Consider the following 14,664-nt stretch of genomic DNA (forward strand, 5'->3'; position numbering starts at 1 on the left):
CAGATGGAGCTCGGCGGGTTGTCGCGCCGGCTGTGCAGAGGGAAATACGTACTGCGTATTCCCTTCATCAAGACCTGTAAATCCAAGGGTGTTTGGAGAAAGTCCCAGGAGGTAAAGCCCCTGTGGCAGTGCTGGCTCGTAGTGTAGGGAATGCGGCAGCCTGAGTGACGCTGATTTGCTGCCTTCGGCGTCGGCGGAATGTCTGATCCATCCACTTGTTTCACCCCGACAAATAAAGGCCATCAATCTCACCAGACCTGCTTCTCTCTTTCATTCTTTATCCTCCGTCCTTTCTTCCTCTTCGACCACTGTCGTCTGCTTTCGTCCCACTTCCTTCACCATGAGTCTGTCTACGCATCTTGTTCGCCGTGGCGTTGAAGTCGCCCACCGTGGTATCGTCGCAGCCACAACTGGGCTGGACCAGCCATCCGGAGGCGACACTCCTAGAATTTCACCTCTGGCGGGCTTGATCTTTGTCCTCTCTAGTTTGGTTTTCATTGCCCTTCTATTCTCTGTAAGTGTCTCTGCTACATAGTGGGGAAAACTACTGACCAATCTGCAGGTCGGTTATACCTACGGCCACTTGCTGCCCATCCTATGTATGGTTGAGAGCCCGGAAACCGAAGCCTACGTCCCCGTCGGCACTATAGAACCAACCGACCCTCCCGCATACTCTACAACCCCTGCGCCCAAGCCCACGCAGAGACAACAGGATGGCCTCGAAGACGACACGGACGGCGATGCTGAAATTCTCCTCGTGCGCAACAAGCCTTTCACGGCCTCGATTCGCCAGACAATTTCGCACCTCCGAGCCCGGGCTGGCTACTGGTCTCGATTCCGTGGCCTGTCCATGTTCATTGCCTGGGGCCTACTCGGTGGTTTCATTGTCTCCATCATCGCCACTATCTTTCCCAACCGGCTAGGAGTCGCGTTTGCCGCCATTGTTGCCGAAACTGCCCTTGCTACCTGGCATATGGCCTGGGTACATATTGTCATCTCTGAGCCCAGCCAGAAGAGATGGTACAAGCGCATTCCTTCTCTTCGCACCTGGCCCAAAATAGCCCCGGCTGTCGCCTTGTGGGCAACTACCCACCAGGTCGTAGCGATTCTCCCCATGTTGGTTTGTGGTTCGTTTGGGTCGCTCAAGCATATGGACAATCCCGACTACAAGCCAGGTCGCAAAGACCTCTATGCTGTGGGTGGCCAGGGAATTCTAGGATTTTCTCTCATGGTCGCTCTATTCGTGCTCCTCCAGATTCCCGCCACCGTCACCTTGGTCCGAGTCGCAGCGTCAATGCTCCCGGAGGAGGATGAAACCATCGTCCCATTTGACCGCACGTTTGGCGGGAAGACTACTCCCGCTATCATTGGTGGACAAGGCAAGATCGGCTTGGTCGAGGCATGGAGAAGTTTCCCCTGGGAGAGTCGAATGCGGTTGCTGAGGTTGATGGCCAAGGTGACCCTCATCTTCCTCGCTTGCTGGCTCCTCTTCACGATTGTTCTGGTCGCTGAAGCTCACATCCTGTTTGGGGACAAACTGGGCGAGGTGATGAGGACGGTACACGGGATCACACGTGCTCATCAGTGAACCGTGGTATTGCCTCTTAACCGGCTTTGCTCCAAGGTACACAGACTGATCACTTCGTCATTGCATGCAACATTTTGTATACTACAGGCAGGGAGGCGTTGAATATGGCCCAGGAAAGCTGAAGTATTCTGAAAAATGGTAACAAGTTTGTTTGGACGTGTGTAACTCGTACAAGACGTATCCTGACAGTCTCCGAGCTTCGCCCAGATGACAATGCCGGAGAACGAAAACATTTCGGGGTGTTTGATGGCTCTCCATGCCACCCCCCACGCACTCAGCCACGGTTGGAGGGCACGGCGAGGCAAACTCAGCAGGGCCGAACCTCGGCTGAACAACCTCCGGGGAATCTGTGTCCTTTTACTCCGTACGCCCTCGCAAGCTTGTGAAGTCGGCGATGTCAAAGGGCATGCGATGTTTCCCGCGTCAGTAACAAAAATTTTTTAATCCTTCCATGCGAACTTATTCTGAGGGAAAATCTATTTCTATTTCTTGAGCCTCAGTGAATCGCTCTTGAATTTTGGGTGCAGATATTCTACCATGATATCCCGTCGCTAAATCGAGTCGCTGCGTCCTGACGCGTCTTTACCTGCCCCTCCGACAAGCCTCCAAACTCGCCGTCGATCGCTTCATCGCTCCGTCCGCCCGTTAAGTTTTACCGCACCATAACAAGAACAATACACAGACGAAGCCTCGAGCTTTGACTCCTCGAATACCTCGCCGGTCTCCTGCGCGACAAGCCTACCTGGACCTGCTGCCCATCTGCACGTCATCGCACCACCCCAATGGCCCCAGCCACGATGCCGACGTCCATAGAACAACTCCCCTCCTCTGAGGAGGTCAAAGAGCAAGTCAAAGAGACTGCCAAGGGCGCCGTCTCCGGCCTCCGGTCTCTTGTCGCTGGCGGAGTAGGTGGCGTGTGTGCGGTCGTAGTCGGGCACCCTTTCGATTTGGTAAAAGTTCGCCTACAAACCGCTGACAAGGGAGTTTATTCGGGCGCCATCGATGTTGTGAAGAAGACCGTCGCTCGGGAGGGACTGGCGAGAGGTCTCTATGCCGGTGTTTCTGCCCCCCTAGTGGGTGTCACGCCCATGTTCGCCGTGAGCTTTTGGGGATATGACATGGGAAAAAGACTCGTGGACTCATTCACTACGGTGCCTGTCAAGAACAATACGCCTCAATATTCCATCGGGCAAATATCCGCCGCGGGGTTCTTCTCGGCTATACCTATGACCCTCATCACTGCGCCGTTTGAGCGCGTCAAAGTCCTCCTGCAGATTCAGGGTCAAAAGCAGCTCGCGCCGGGAGAGAAACCCAAATACTCTGGTGGAGTGGACGTTGTTAGACAGCTTTACAAAGAGGGTGGCATAAGATCCGTATTCAGGGGTAGCGCCATGACTCTTGCCCGCGATGGCCCCGGTTCAGCGGCGTACTTTGCAGTCTACGAATACGTGAAACGCACGCTCTCCCCGAAGGATGCCGAGGGCAACGCGACCGGGGAATTGAGTCTGACGGCTGTCATGACAGCTGGAGCTTGTGCAGGCGTGGCAATGTGGATTCCCGTGTTCCCTGTCGACACGGTCAAGAGCAGGATACAGACCGCCGAAGGCAAGCCGACCATCGGTGGTGTCATGTCGCAGGTATACAGAAGTGGTGGTATAAAGGCTTTCTTTCCAGGGTTCGGACCAGCATTGGCAAGAGCCATACCAGCGAATGCAGCCACGTTTGTGGGGGTCGAACTGGCGCACAAGGCCATGAATTCAATGTTCGGGTAAGCCACAGGAAACCGGGGGACGAAGCTGTCGCTTCAGGCATTTCCCGATGTTACAGCCGTCGGTTTTCCACGTATAGGTGCGAGATCATACGTCCCGGCGTTGGAGGAGTTCTCTTTTCTTGTATACAGCGAGCAAGGATCACAGGCAGCTACAGTGTACAACCACATGGGTTAATAAGCATAGATACATAGCCCCTTTTTTTGCTCAGTCTCTTGTTGCCCTTGTGGGACTTTGAGGGTTTTCAGTTCTACAGATAATAAAACAGTCGAAGACGCCACAAGGAATAAGCAGAGTCAAAAGACCAGTCGTGAGATTTCTCTCGAGAGACTCGAGACGGATGCTACGCATGACCTAAAAGTAGCAACAACCCTCCGCCGAAGTTCACATCATGCCCTTGGTACTCCCTGCAATCCCTCACAAGCCAGAGTGTGAGCATCACATCACCACGCAGCACCTACACCACCCATCGGATTTCTCCCAACCTTCCCTGGTGATTCCACCCCGCAAATGCACAACCCCTTCGCGCTCTCCTGTACCTGGGGTTTGTGGCAGGGAATCAGATCCAACGTGGGAGTCGGCGGCACTAGCATCGACCGGTCTGGGCCCAGGACGTCCACGATACGCGGTTTCTTCGCTAACCTCCAGCATTTCATGCACAGCCGACCGGAGAGATTTCAACATGTTGAGGGTGGATGCAGTGCGCTCGTCTATGATTACAGATTCGTTGCTGTCGAATATGACGGAGAGTTGGGAGTGTTGTCTAATCGCAGTTCGATATTTTGTATAGGCCTGGTCAAGAAAACCCGAAGGCTCGCAAGACCACGGGGGAATAGCAATATATACTCACGGAATGATGTGGCCTCGTTTGCTCGCATACATATCGCCAAGGTCTGGATGGAAACGAAATGAGAAAACGTCCATCTTAGACCGTCGCGTTGACACTCTGCTCATGGCCGTCTACATAACCTGCACTCCCCGAAAGTATATGGTCCAGTGACTGGTAATGAAAAGGTCCACAGGCCGGAAATTTGGCTTTGCAGACGCGAGCGCATTCATTCAGTCGTTGAAGTGTTTGATGGTGTTGACCCGAAGAAGATGACTGAGATTTGTTTGAATGTCACTAAAACGGGAAAGTCCAATCTCACGCGGACTCGGTACCGGCCAAGTCGGGGTCATGGCAGAGCGACAACGCCCCATGTGTGGCTTCACTCATTATTCATTGATCTTCAATTGTTGATTGCCGACGAGGTTTGCATCGCCAACATGGTGCTCTCCTTTATTCTTGTCCAGAATCGTCAGGGCAAAACGAGGCTCGCCAAGTGGTATGCCCCCTACACGGACGAAGAGAAGGTGAAACTGAAGGGCGAGGTAAGATGATGTTCACCCAACACATCGACAGGATCGACTTCTCCTCTTGAAGGGTTTGTTTGGTTGACTGTTCGAACATCCCACAGGTCCATCGACTTATTGCTCCCCGCGACCAGAAATACCAATCCAACTTCGTCGAGTTCCGATCCGCACCCTCTTCGTCCGCTTCCACGTCGCACGCCCAACCCCTTGTCCGCCAGAACCTGTCCTCCACAAAGATTGTGTACCGCCGGTACGCAGGCTTGTTTTTCTGCGTCTGCGTCGACGCCAATGACAACGAGTTAGCCTACCTCGAAGCCATCCACTTCTTTGTCGAGGTGCTTGACCAGTTTTTCGGCAACGTCTGCGAATTGGATCTCGTCTTCAACTTTTACAAGGTCTACGCCATTCTTGATGAGGTGTTCCTGGCCGGCGAGATCGAGGAGACGAGCAAACAAGTCGTCTTGACGAGACTGGAGCACCTGGACAAACTGGAGTGAGGGGAAGAGTATTCAGCCAAAAGCCCAAGACGCGAGGATCATATCAGAATCGACAAGGACTCCCCAAACGGTCCTTGAATCTGACCGAATGCTACATCAGCAACTCTCGCGGACAATCTTGGAAGTGGATTGTACATGTGTTTTACCCTGCCAGTATCATGGATCAACGACAACAGCAACATAATCAAACTCCAAGGTTATGGCAAATCCTCGAGAAAGCATCGGATCGCAGCCCGACTTTGCCTTCCTCCTTGACTCCATCCAAAATACCGCTCAAGAAGTCAGGAAAGCTGAGAATATTCTCGTCTTCGACTATGGAATCCGGCTCAAGGTATTCGCAAGATGGAGAATATATTGCTTTGTTGATGAACTCGCCCACACAGTCAAGGGAATGGAGATTGACAAAACCGGGCAGGGGCATGAACGGTTACCGCAAGGCAGAGGTGGTATCACAGTAGTCGCGCCGTTTGCGACGACCCTGTGGTGAATGGAAGAAATTTCCAATGCATCAGATTCCAAACTGTTCTGCTTAGCAGATGTCTGATCTGCATCTTCGTGTCCCGCTGATGGTTCATATTCATCTCTTGAGCGCCTGGAATCTCTTTGCCAAATCATCCACCGTTGGAACACTTCCAGGCACCGCTCCGGCACCTCCTCCTGTAACTGGATTCTTTCCTTTTGCCGTTCCGGCGGGTGGTGTTGATTTCACATTATTGAAACCCTTTCTGATCTCCCCTCCTCCAGGCAGTTTGACCTTTGGGCTGAGGTTTTCAGATGTCGCGCCAGGAGGAGCTATAGAGACAGGACTCTTTGCGCCTCCAGGCTCCAAGCTTGACGGCGGCGTCGCATTCTGTAAAGAGCCAATGTCGATCTTGTTCGGCCGTGATGGCGTCGATGGGGTCGGTGCTGATCCGCCCGCAAGCAAAGGTGGCTCCTTCGTACCACCACCCGCGCCATCGTCATCGCCAGCATCCTCACCATCGACTTCCTCACTCAGTGCCTCGACCTGCTCTCCTTCTCTTTGCGGAGGCCAGTCCACTCCATAAGTCCTCGCAATCTCTTCCAGATATGCCTGTACCAGCTTCGCACTGGGCGGATCGACCTTTAACTTGTCAACCACCCGTGTGGGGACACAGTTGTCCTCATTCTCGTTCGCACGAATTGCAAAGTCCTTGCCAAATCGCTCGATCAGCATGCTTCGCACGATGCCTAGCTCCCGCACATCCCGGGGCAACCGCGGCGCAGAGTAGATGATGCTCGCTGCCGCTTCCTCCAACCCAGTATCGTCGCCCGCCTGCGCTGTGCCTTCTTTGATGTTCTTGTCCCTGACATCTAACAGTCCTGCTCTGGCCAGGAGGAGTTCGGCGTAGAGCTCCAGAATCTCCATCAGCTCCACGGTGATGTCGGTGTGGATGATATTCTCAACGCGTATGCGAGCAGACGCTTCGCGGGATTGGGCGAGCAGTTCGGCCATCTCGCGGCGTGCCGACACGGAGATGGCGGTGTCTTTCTTCTGTGCATTGCGAAGACGAGGGATGAGGAGGCGGAGGGTCGATTTTAGTTTGACCTATGTGGAATGAATTAGAGATTCTTGTGGTTTTGGTGTGATGTGAGCACATGCAAAACGCAGTGGGAGCGCAAAGGGCATCACTTCCTACGCATAGTCGGACCCGTAGCGATCTTCTCGACTTGTGTTGTGGAATAGATGTAGTCCGGGTCCAAATAGAGACTCACTGTTTGAGGTGATGCTGCTGGCATCTTGAGTTAGTCGCACGACCTTTGTTCTCTGCGCCGAGCGTTATTGGACCGAAGGCCGGCTGCGGCTCGGATGAGAAGGAGCAGAAGTCCGAATCAGCAACAGGGCAAACGAAGCTTTATGTGTTCCTCGACCGTAAAATAGTAGTAACAAGAGAAGTGATCGGTGCACTGGTAAGAGTAGTGGGTGAGTTGTGCGGCCCTGGGTTGAAGGTGGGGGATAGACGGAGGATCACCAGGGACATGGAGGGGGGAAAGCCATGCCTGGGGACTATCGACGCTAGCTTCGGAATCCTGATAAAAAGTATTATTAAATCCAGCCTTTCGCCCCAAATTGGGACGAGGATCGTGCCACAGACATGTGCTCTGCTGCTATTGCGACCGAAGGCGTCTTGAACATACATCTCGCTTACTGGGCTACAAGCAAACGCATATGGTAGCACCGAAGAGCGCGGTCTAAGAAATGAGGTTCGTTTTGGGTTGTTGAAGAACTCTTACGTCATTGTTCGTGCTCCCTGGAGTGATATGAGCTTCACAACAGAGGAATCTTGGACTGGCATGCGTGTCTTAGTCTCCCAACATCCCTTTAACGAATAGGTATGTCTCTTCCTCATCCCCGGTCGTGCGTACGACCGCGAGAAAAATGTATTGTGGACCAAACAGTGGACCATGGAGGCCCGGGCTCCAACAGCCAAGCAGATAAGAGCCACTCCCAAGCCGGTGCTGTAAGCCGTAAGAATGGGAACCCAGTCAACTTTCCAGACCGCTTCGGTGAGGGTTCGGGGGCGTGGCACCGTCATAAAACTCGTGACAAGGTCAAGTGGTTTGACATCGGAGAGATGGTGAGATCGTGCGAGAGCTCTTGCAGCAAGGAGCCAAAGTTCCGGCGAGGGATATAGGGTGTCTCGGAAGCATAGGTTACGTTGATGGGAAGGCTGGTGATGAGGGATGGGACGAGACCAAGGGAGGTATCAGCCACAAGGTCATAGCATGGATCTCGGTTGATGTACATATCCGAATAACATGACATGACGATGTAGCTGCCTTGGCCTTCCGAGCCCTCAGGGGAGATCTGGAAGCTCGAGAACGGATTACTCTTGTTCAGGGCATTGGTTTTTGAACCCCGTCTTTATAGCTCACTTACGTCGTATGTGAGGAGTTGCCGAATTGACAGCAGCATCCTTGAACGTCCAGTATCTCACGTCGTAATTTCCTCAAGACACCAACCGATGGGTCGAGACCTCGAGTGAACCCGGCATCGAATCCTGGCACGGATTGGTTTGTGGAGGCATTCAACCCGCTACAGTAGACCGGGCTTTAGAGCAGATTGTTGGAGTTGTCTTCCATTACAGGTTACAGTACGAGGTAATGTTTGAACCATCTCCGTACTCACCCCAGTACCAATACGGCCCAGAGGACTGAGGCTTTTAAGGTGCTCGGGGATCGTCAACTTCCTCAACTTCTGTGCAGTACCAGGAAGGGCCGATAAGCGGATGCCATAGGTGCAGTTCTGTCCACATGGCAACGTCCAGCCGAGTTGGTGACCATTTTCCAACATCGACGCTGTCAGTCTTCACTGCTCGTCGACGAATGGTAGTATAAGTACGAGTTATCAGTAACGAACAAGGAACGAGCATCAGTGGGGACGGTGAAGTCTTGATTGACGCCCCAGTCCAGTGTCCGTACAATGCAGCTGTCCTCGGTAGTGTTGGTCGTGGAGGTCCCCACGGCTGATCGCCACAGTGAAGGAGACAGGAATTTGAATAGTGAGCTTCCGAAAAGAAACATTGCATCAATCGCCGAAACTGAAGTTCCATTTTTGCAACGTCGAAGTGTAACGCACGCATGCTGAGTCAAAGCAAGTGAGATACTGGCTGCCAGGGATGACTTAAACACGAAGGCCAAAGCGAGAGAATATTGAATGGTCCAGATCTGGTCGCCGACCGGTTTCCCTTTGATCTTGCTCAAGTAAACGCAATGGCCTTTGCTCCGCCCAAACCTACCAAGCATAGCAACAACGCTGTAAGTGGTGTGATCCAATAGAGTGTATTTCTCGACCGTATTTAGCTTACTATTTTGTTCTTTTGTTGTCGATGTCTCTGTACCCCCATCGGGTTCGATCTTAATGCTTGTAATCGTCGGTGTAGCCGGTTTTGCTGGTACCCGAGTCCTTGACTGAAGCGGCACCTCGACATCTGACAGAATCCATGTGGCCCACGTGCTCCTCCCCAGCAATATGACTTGAGTCAATGAATGAGAATAGCCTAGGCAAAGGTTGAGGCATTGCGTCAGTCTCAACTGGAAATGCATAGAATGAGTTAGAACGGAAAGTGTTGTTCATACGAGACAGCGACTCTCTTCATTCCTCACACCCAGGGATGTAGCGAGATCTGAAGAAAGGCCAGGCTGACTTTGACAGAGGAAACCGACTTGCCAGAAGGCGATATCTTTATCTTATTATGTGGCACACCTGGAAATGCAGTGCCACACAACTTTCAGCCTAACGGCGGGATGCTGCATAAGAAGGTCCAGACTGGGCGATGGAAGACTGGAATTGTGGGGCTAGCCTTCCATTCAAGAGGGCTGTATTAAGTGCATGTAGCAAGAGAAGCGAATCTGAAGTTCCTCGCTGTCCTTGTCCACTGCATCGGTAAAATGTGCCATGGCACATCAAATTTGCTGTTTCATATCAGATCCTTTTGCTACTTCGCCACTCTGCCATTCTGCAACACTTTTCTGGATCAGGGCGCGGTGCCGATGGTACTGACTACCCCTTTCCCCTGCACGCATTCTTCAGAGGCGTTGGTGGCTGAAGCTGAACCACAGCCGAGGGGGCGTAAGGAATTGATGGTACCTAGTATTCTGGTTCGCGTGATGCGCCGTGGAAGCGCTAAACAACCCAGGCCGAATCACGTGTGGATCTCCATAGCCTCTGTGGGGTAATGCCAAGAAGGCCAACATTGCTTCGGTTGCATGAATATCACTCTTTCAACCTCAGAGGAGTTTCCTCATTTTTGGTCGTATTTGTGCTTCCGTCCTCTGCGTCGTTCGAACTTCTTGACAGCCGTGCTGAGGATTGAGTAAGAGCTTCCAGACTGTGCAGTCATCATTCCCAGTGAGACCAACGATGACCTCAACAGTGTGAGGACTGTCTCATAATGGCCCACTTTCTTCTACGGTCTGGACTCAGCTGGAGGACTCAGGAGTTCCATACTGATCGAGACTAACTACTGTACCCGCAGTAGACAGACCATTGCCCACTCCAGCTGTGCGAGGCTGCTTATGAGTCTCCTTTTCACCAGTGGATTCTCCATCCACCATACTCACACAGTGCAACCCCCTTATATCAGGCATATTCACTAGCGCTTCCACTTCTGGAGGCCTACCAATCTTAGACTGTCCTCTACGCCATCCGGTATGCAAGGCCCTGAAGCTATTCGCTCGCCGGTCTGCTGTCGGCAGCCAAGTAGGAGAACTCGGTCAGGCCGAAAGTGAGGACCCTTGACGCCACGTGCATACAAGCGAATGCCATGCTCAATCTCGGCGAAAGCTTTGCCTGACGCTTATTTGCATCTCTATGGTCGATATATGGTGTTTGCGGCTTCATCAACTTCACCTGAGTCCAGCTTGGCGTCCGAATCCGGCATTGAAGGAGTCAAATTGAAACTCACTCACTCGTTCGCTAGTTTTCTGCAGCTCGAGACGGAGAGGAGAGACATGACCGTCCAAAATTCCAGTTATGTTCAGCCAGGGACTTTTGTATATAAAACACATGTCCCCGTGATGGTAAACACTGTTGGTGAGCACTCCTAACCAGTCCAGTCCTTCATTTGTGCTGTTTCTTTCTATTCCTTTCTGTTTTCAATCACTCGTTCCTGACCCTTGCGGGTCGTCCATTCTTTTTTTTTGCCGTTGTTTACACCTAAAACCACTCTCAAAATCAGCATGGCTGCACATCTCCTCGTATCTGCTCTCACTCTGTCCCTGGCCGCTGCTTCACCGGCTGGTTGGGACGAATGGACAACGCCAAGCACGACGACGACGACGACGACCACTGCTGTACCATCCACCCCCTCATGGGGGGACTGGACCGCTTCTTCCAAAAAGACCACCTCCACGATCGCCATCACTACCAATAGTTCCACCAGCACGACATCATTGAGCAAGACTTATACACAAACTGCGTCAGTCGGGCAATGGGCAGACTGGCTCCCTCATGAAGATGGCTCTTCTTCAAGCCACTCCGGAAGCAATACAGGATCAGACGGCTGGGGCGATTGGGCCAGCGGCGGACATTCTGGCTCAGGCGGTTCATCCTGGGGAAGCTCGTCCTCGGGAGGTTCTTCCTCGTCGGGCGGCTCAGCAAGTGGTGGTTCCTCGTCTGGGGGTGCCTCGTTCGGCGGGAGTTCCTCCTCTTCCTCTGGAGGTTGGTCGTATTCCGGCAACACCGGGGGGAATCCAGCAATTGTTTCGGCTTCGGCGCCGATCCACACCTTGACTCCTGGCTTCCTTCCTTCACACAATGACCAAGATCTCTCGCACTTGAAGCCGGGCAGCGCAAAGGGTCTGTTCTTTGCGCAGGGGGCTCCCAACTCTGGTATCTCATCAGGGTCTCTCTACGTTTCGGCTGGGACTACTTTCCAGTATCCTACCGTCGTGCTCGATCATTCGGCTTTTGTGGCGGCCACCGTGTCTGGTTCGTCATTGACCGTCGCCTTTTCTTCTCAACAAGCCTACAACTATGCAATCAAATCGTGGCCTGCTGATGGTACTTGGTTTGTCCTGGCTACCACAGAGGGATCCGATGACGGCCACTATGTGTATTATCTAACTTCTTCGGTGAGCTTCGACTCTGCAACATCAACCGCCACTTGTGACGTGAAGGCCGTGGATCTCAATTACGTCGCTGAGAGTTTCGACCTGGAGTGGGGCACATATCAACAATCCTCCTCGACCTCGACTGGAGCGCCTGGAAGTGTGTCCACAAAGTCCTCCTCGGGCTCCGTTGGAGGTTATTCAACAACCAGCAGGGGATACCCCGGTTCAGGCGCAACATCAACCACAAGCGCTGCCGCAACATCCCTACCCACAGGCACCGACGACAGCGATACATTCGACCAGCAACTCGATGATGCCCTAGGGTACATCGTATGGGAGGAATCGGACTTCCAGCAAGACCTCGGTGAATTTGCTGGTGGTCTGGATGACTATAACTGGAATGACTATGACGATGATGACGATTCCGACGACGATGACGGCATCTTCACTGACGATGGCGACGACGACAACAGCGACGCTGATGTCGATCTTGATACCGACGACGGCGACTATTTTGAGCAAGACTCCAAGAAGAGGTCTCTTACAAAACGCGCCACTGCTAGTAGGGATCGAAGCAATGCAGTCGTTTCGGATATTCGCAAGAAGGGAGCGGCTGTAAGTTCAGAATGAAGACACACCAACAATATCCTTCCCAGACTAACAATCGAAACAGGCCTCCAAAGACAAAGGGATCCAAAAGAAACCGTCGCTTAAGGACAAAATTGTTGGTTTCGCCAAGAAGGTTGTCTCCAAGGCATCTGACATTAAATCATGGGTCGATGGCAGCCCCCACGAATACCAAGTGAATAAGACCTTCACCATTCCCAACGCTACTCAAGTAAAATACGTCCAGCAGGACTTCTTCAAGGATGACAACGACAAACCGCTCAATGCCATCAAGATCTGGGAGAACAATAACTTCCATGTGTACTGCGTCTCCTGCGGTGTCACGGGATCGTTGAATGTGGCTGGTCGCGCTGCCTTCCACATCACCAAGGGCCTGACTATGGGCCAACTTGAGATGTTGGGAAACTTACAAGCAGGTGTCAATTTGGGCGTGGCGGCTGAGGTCAATTACGCTGACAAGAAGAGCGTGCGACTTTTCACTCAAGGTATCCCCGGTCTCTCGGTTCCCAATATCATCACTATCGGACCATACATCACCCTCGATGCCGAAGCCGGTTTCACTTTCAATGCTACGGGCCAAATACTCGTGGGCGGCACAGTCAAGGTTGCCAATGCTCGTGCCGTGATAGATCTGGTGAACTCAGGCAACTCACAGACCCCGACCTGGCAACCACAATTTGAGCCAACCTTCAAGGCCAAGGGCGAGATCATCATGGACACCTACGTCGCGCTGCCGATCGGCCTGGCCTTTGGTCTGGATATTGCCAACTCCAAGTTCACCGCCGAGGTGGCTGTCACCAGTGTCCCCTCGCTGCACGCTGGGGCGACCTTCCAAGCCGAAGTCAGCCTCTCGAATGGTACGCTTTCCGGAGGCGTGAATTCCACTGCTAATGGTGCCACCAATGGTGCTTCAACTGGCCAGACCTGCAATGGCATCAATTTCTACATCAACTTACAACACGATCTCAAGGCAAATGCGGTGGCTAAACTCTTCGGTAAGGAGAAGTATAAGACCAAGGACAAACAGCTGCTCAGCCCATACAAGCTCAACCTGGCCTCCAAATGCTTGACACTATCTGGAATTAAGAAGCGCCAATCTGACAACACAACTACTACTGACGACAGCTACGATTACGACAGCGATTCGCTACTGACGCTGTCCCAGTACGCAGCGGGAACTGATCCGTTCCCGAACATCGATGTTGACGTCGACGGAGATAGCGACGGAGTAGACGACGAAGACGAATACGACTTCCCCTCCCAAGTTTCGGCTTACATGAATGACACCTCGTCCAACTTCACCACACCGCTGGATCTCGATGGGTCAGTCCAATCTGGCCCGGAATACAATTACACCATCATCTCCGACACAGGACTCCAATATAACCTTGCGGCTGACGACGATGGCAACGTCCGCATCCAGGACATCGATTCCGAAACCTTTGGTAGTGCATTATTCGAGGTGTTTGACGAAGTTGTCGTCGGTGATAGTGAGGGTCGCACCTTGTTTTACTACACTCCCGAAATGAACAACTACGGTGTCTCGCGCCTCCGCCTGGGTGATTCTGAGCACATCCCCATCTCCTCTGAGATTGTTGGGCTGGTGCCTTTTATCGTTGACGATGGCACCAACGACGGGGCTCTCGACAGTGTCTTCGTGGCCATGGACACCCAAGGCAACGAGTACTGGACAGTGCTGTGCAACTACGCGGATGGCAATACGGCGAGTAAGGTCTTCCTTGTCCAGGACTTCGACGCGGGACTGGACATGTTGAAGAACGCGACTCTCGAGCAGTCGGTTACTGGAGGAGAGATCAGCGACTGTGTGGACCTCCCTCTGACGAATGGCTTGGCTGGTCTCTAGGTTTACCAAGAGTAGGACTTTGGTTCATAGACATACAAATAACCCGGCTCAAGAATACGACAGAGGCTGAGAGGTTTTTGGAAAAGAATATTGCATGCTATTTTCTTAGGTTCTGTAATCAATTTGATTCCCTTGGGCTACAAGAAGGGGCTGAGGGCTCTGTTCTTTTTCCGGTGATCAGCTTTGACTTTTTCTATCACCTCCAGGAGAATGTGGGGGAATGAGCAGGGGGTTGAGTCAACTTGCAGACAAAGTAGCAGGACGCAATGCGATATGAGATCTAAGCGTACTATACGAGCAAATCCGTGACAATGTCAAAATTCGCGTTGGCATTGAAAGCAGCCAGACGCTGTGTTACTCCCGACCTCCACATCCCGTTCCAGATGGTTGAAG

General features: G+C 52.5%; 5 protein-coding genes across 5 annotated transcripts; 4 read left to right on the forward strand and 1 right to left on the reverse strand.

The window, feature by feature from the left end:
* Positions 1–340: 340 nt before the first annotated feature.
* Positions 341–1,588, forward strand: AYL99_09727 (hypothetical protein; the record flags this gene model as incomplete). The annotated part of the gene is made up of 2 exons (XM_018841234.1): positions 341–514; positions 563–1,588. 2 exons carry the CDS (start codon positions 341–343, stop codon positions 1,586–1,588), a joined length of 1,200 nt encoding a protein of 399 aa, XP_018689915.1.
* A 797-nt stretch (positions 1,589–2,385) lies between these two features.
* Positions 2,386–3,360, forward strand: AYL99_09728 (MC family mitochondrial carrier protein; the record flags this gene model as incomplete). Its single annotated transcript, XM_018841235.1, has 1 exon — positions 2,386–3,360. One exon carries the CDS (start codon positions 2,386–2,388, stop codon positions 3,358–3,360), a length of 975 nt encoding a protein of 324 aa, XP_018689916.1.
* Positions 3,361–4,623: 1,263 nt separating this feature from the next.
* Positions 4,624–5,207, forward strand: AYL99_09729 (hypothetical protein; the record flags this gene model as incomplete). The annotated part of the gene is made up of 2 exons (XM_018841236.1): positions 4,624–4,728; positions 4,815–5,207. The coding sequence occupies 2 exons, from the start codon at positions 4,624–4,626 to the stop codon at positions 5,205–5,207; spliced, it is 498 nt and encodes a 165-aa protein (XP_018689917.1).
* A 577-nt stretch (positions 5,208–5,784) lies between these two features.
* Positions 5,785–6,965, reverse strand: AYL99_09730 (hypothetical protein; the record flags this gene model as incomplete). Its single annotated transcript, XM_018841237.1, has 2 exons — positions 5,785–6,774; positions 6,942–6,965. The coding sequence occupies 2 exons, from the start codon at positions 6,963–6,965 to the stop codon at positions 5,785–5,787; spliced, it is 1,014 nt and encodes a 337-aa protein (XP_018689918.1).
* Positions 6,966–10,907: 3,942 nt separating this feature from the next.
* On the forward strand, positions 10,908–14,271 carry AYL99_09731 (hypothetical protein; the record flags this gene model as incomplete). Its single annotated transcript, XM_018841238.1, has 2 exons — positions 10,908–12,395; positions 12,454–14,271. The coding sequence occupies 2 exons, from the start codon at positions 10,908–10,910 to the stop codon at positions 14,269–14,271; spliced, it is 3,306 nt and encodes a 1,101-aa protein (XP_018689919.1).
* Between the last annotated feature and the right edge of the window lie 393 nt (positions 14,272–14,664).

The sequence above is a fragment of the Fonsecaea erecta genome (assembly GCF_001651985.1).
Source record: "Fonsecaea erecta strain CBS 125763 chromosome Unknown Scaff9, whole genome shotgun sequence".
NCBI classification, from domain to species: Eukaryota; Fungi; Ascomycota; class Eurotiomycetes; order Chaetothyriales; family Herpotrichiellaceae; genus Fonsecaea; species Fonsecaea erecta.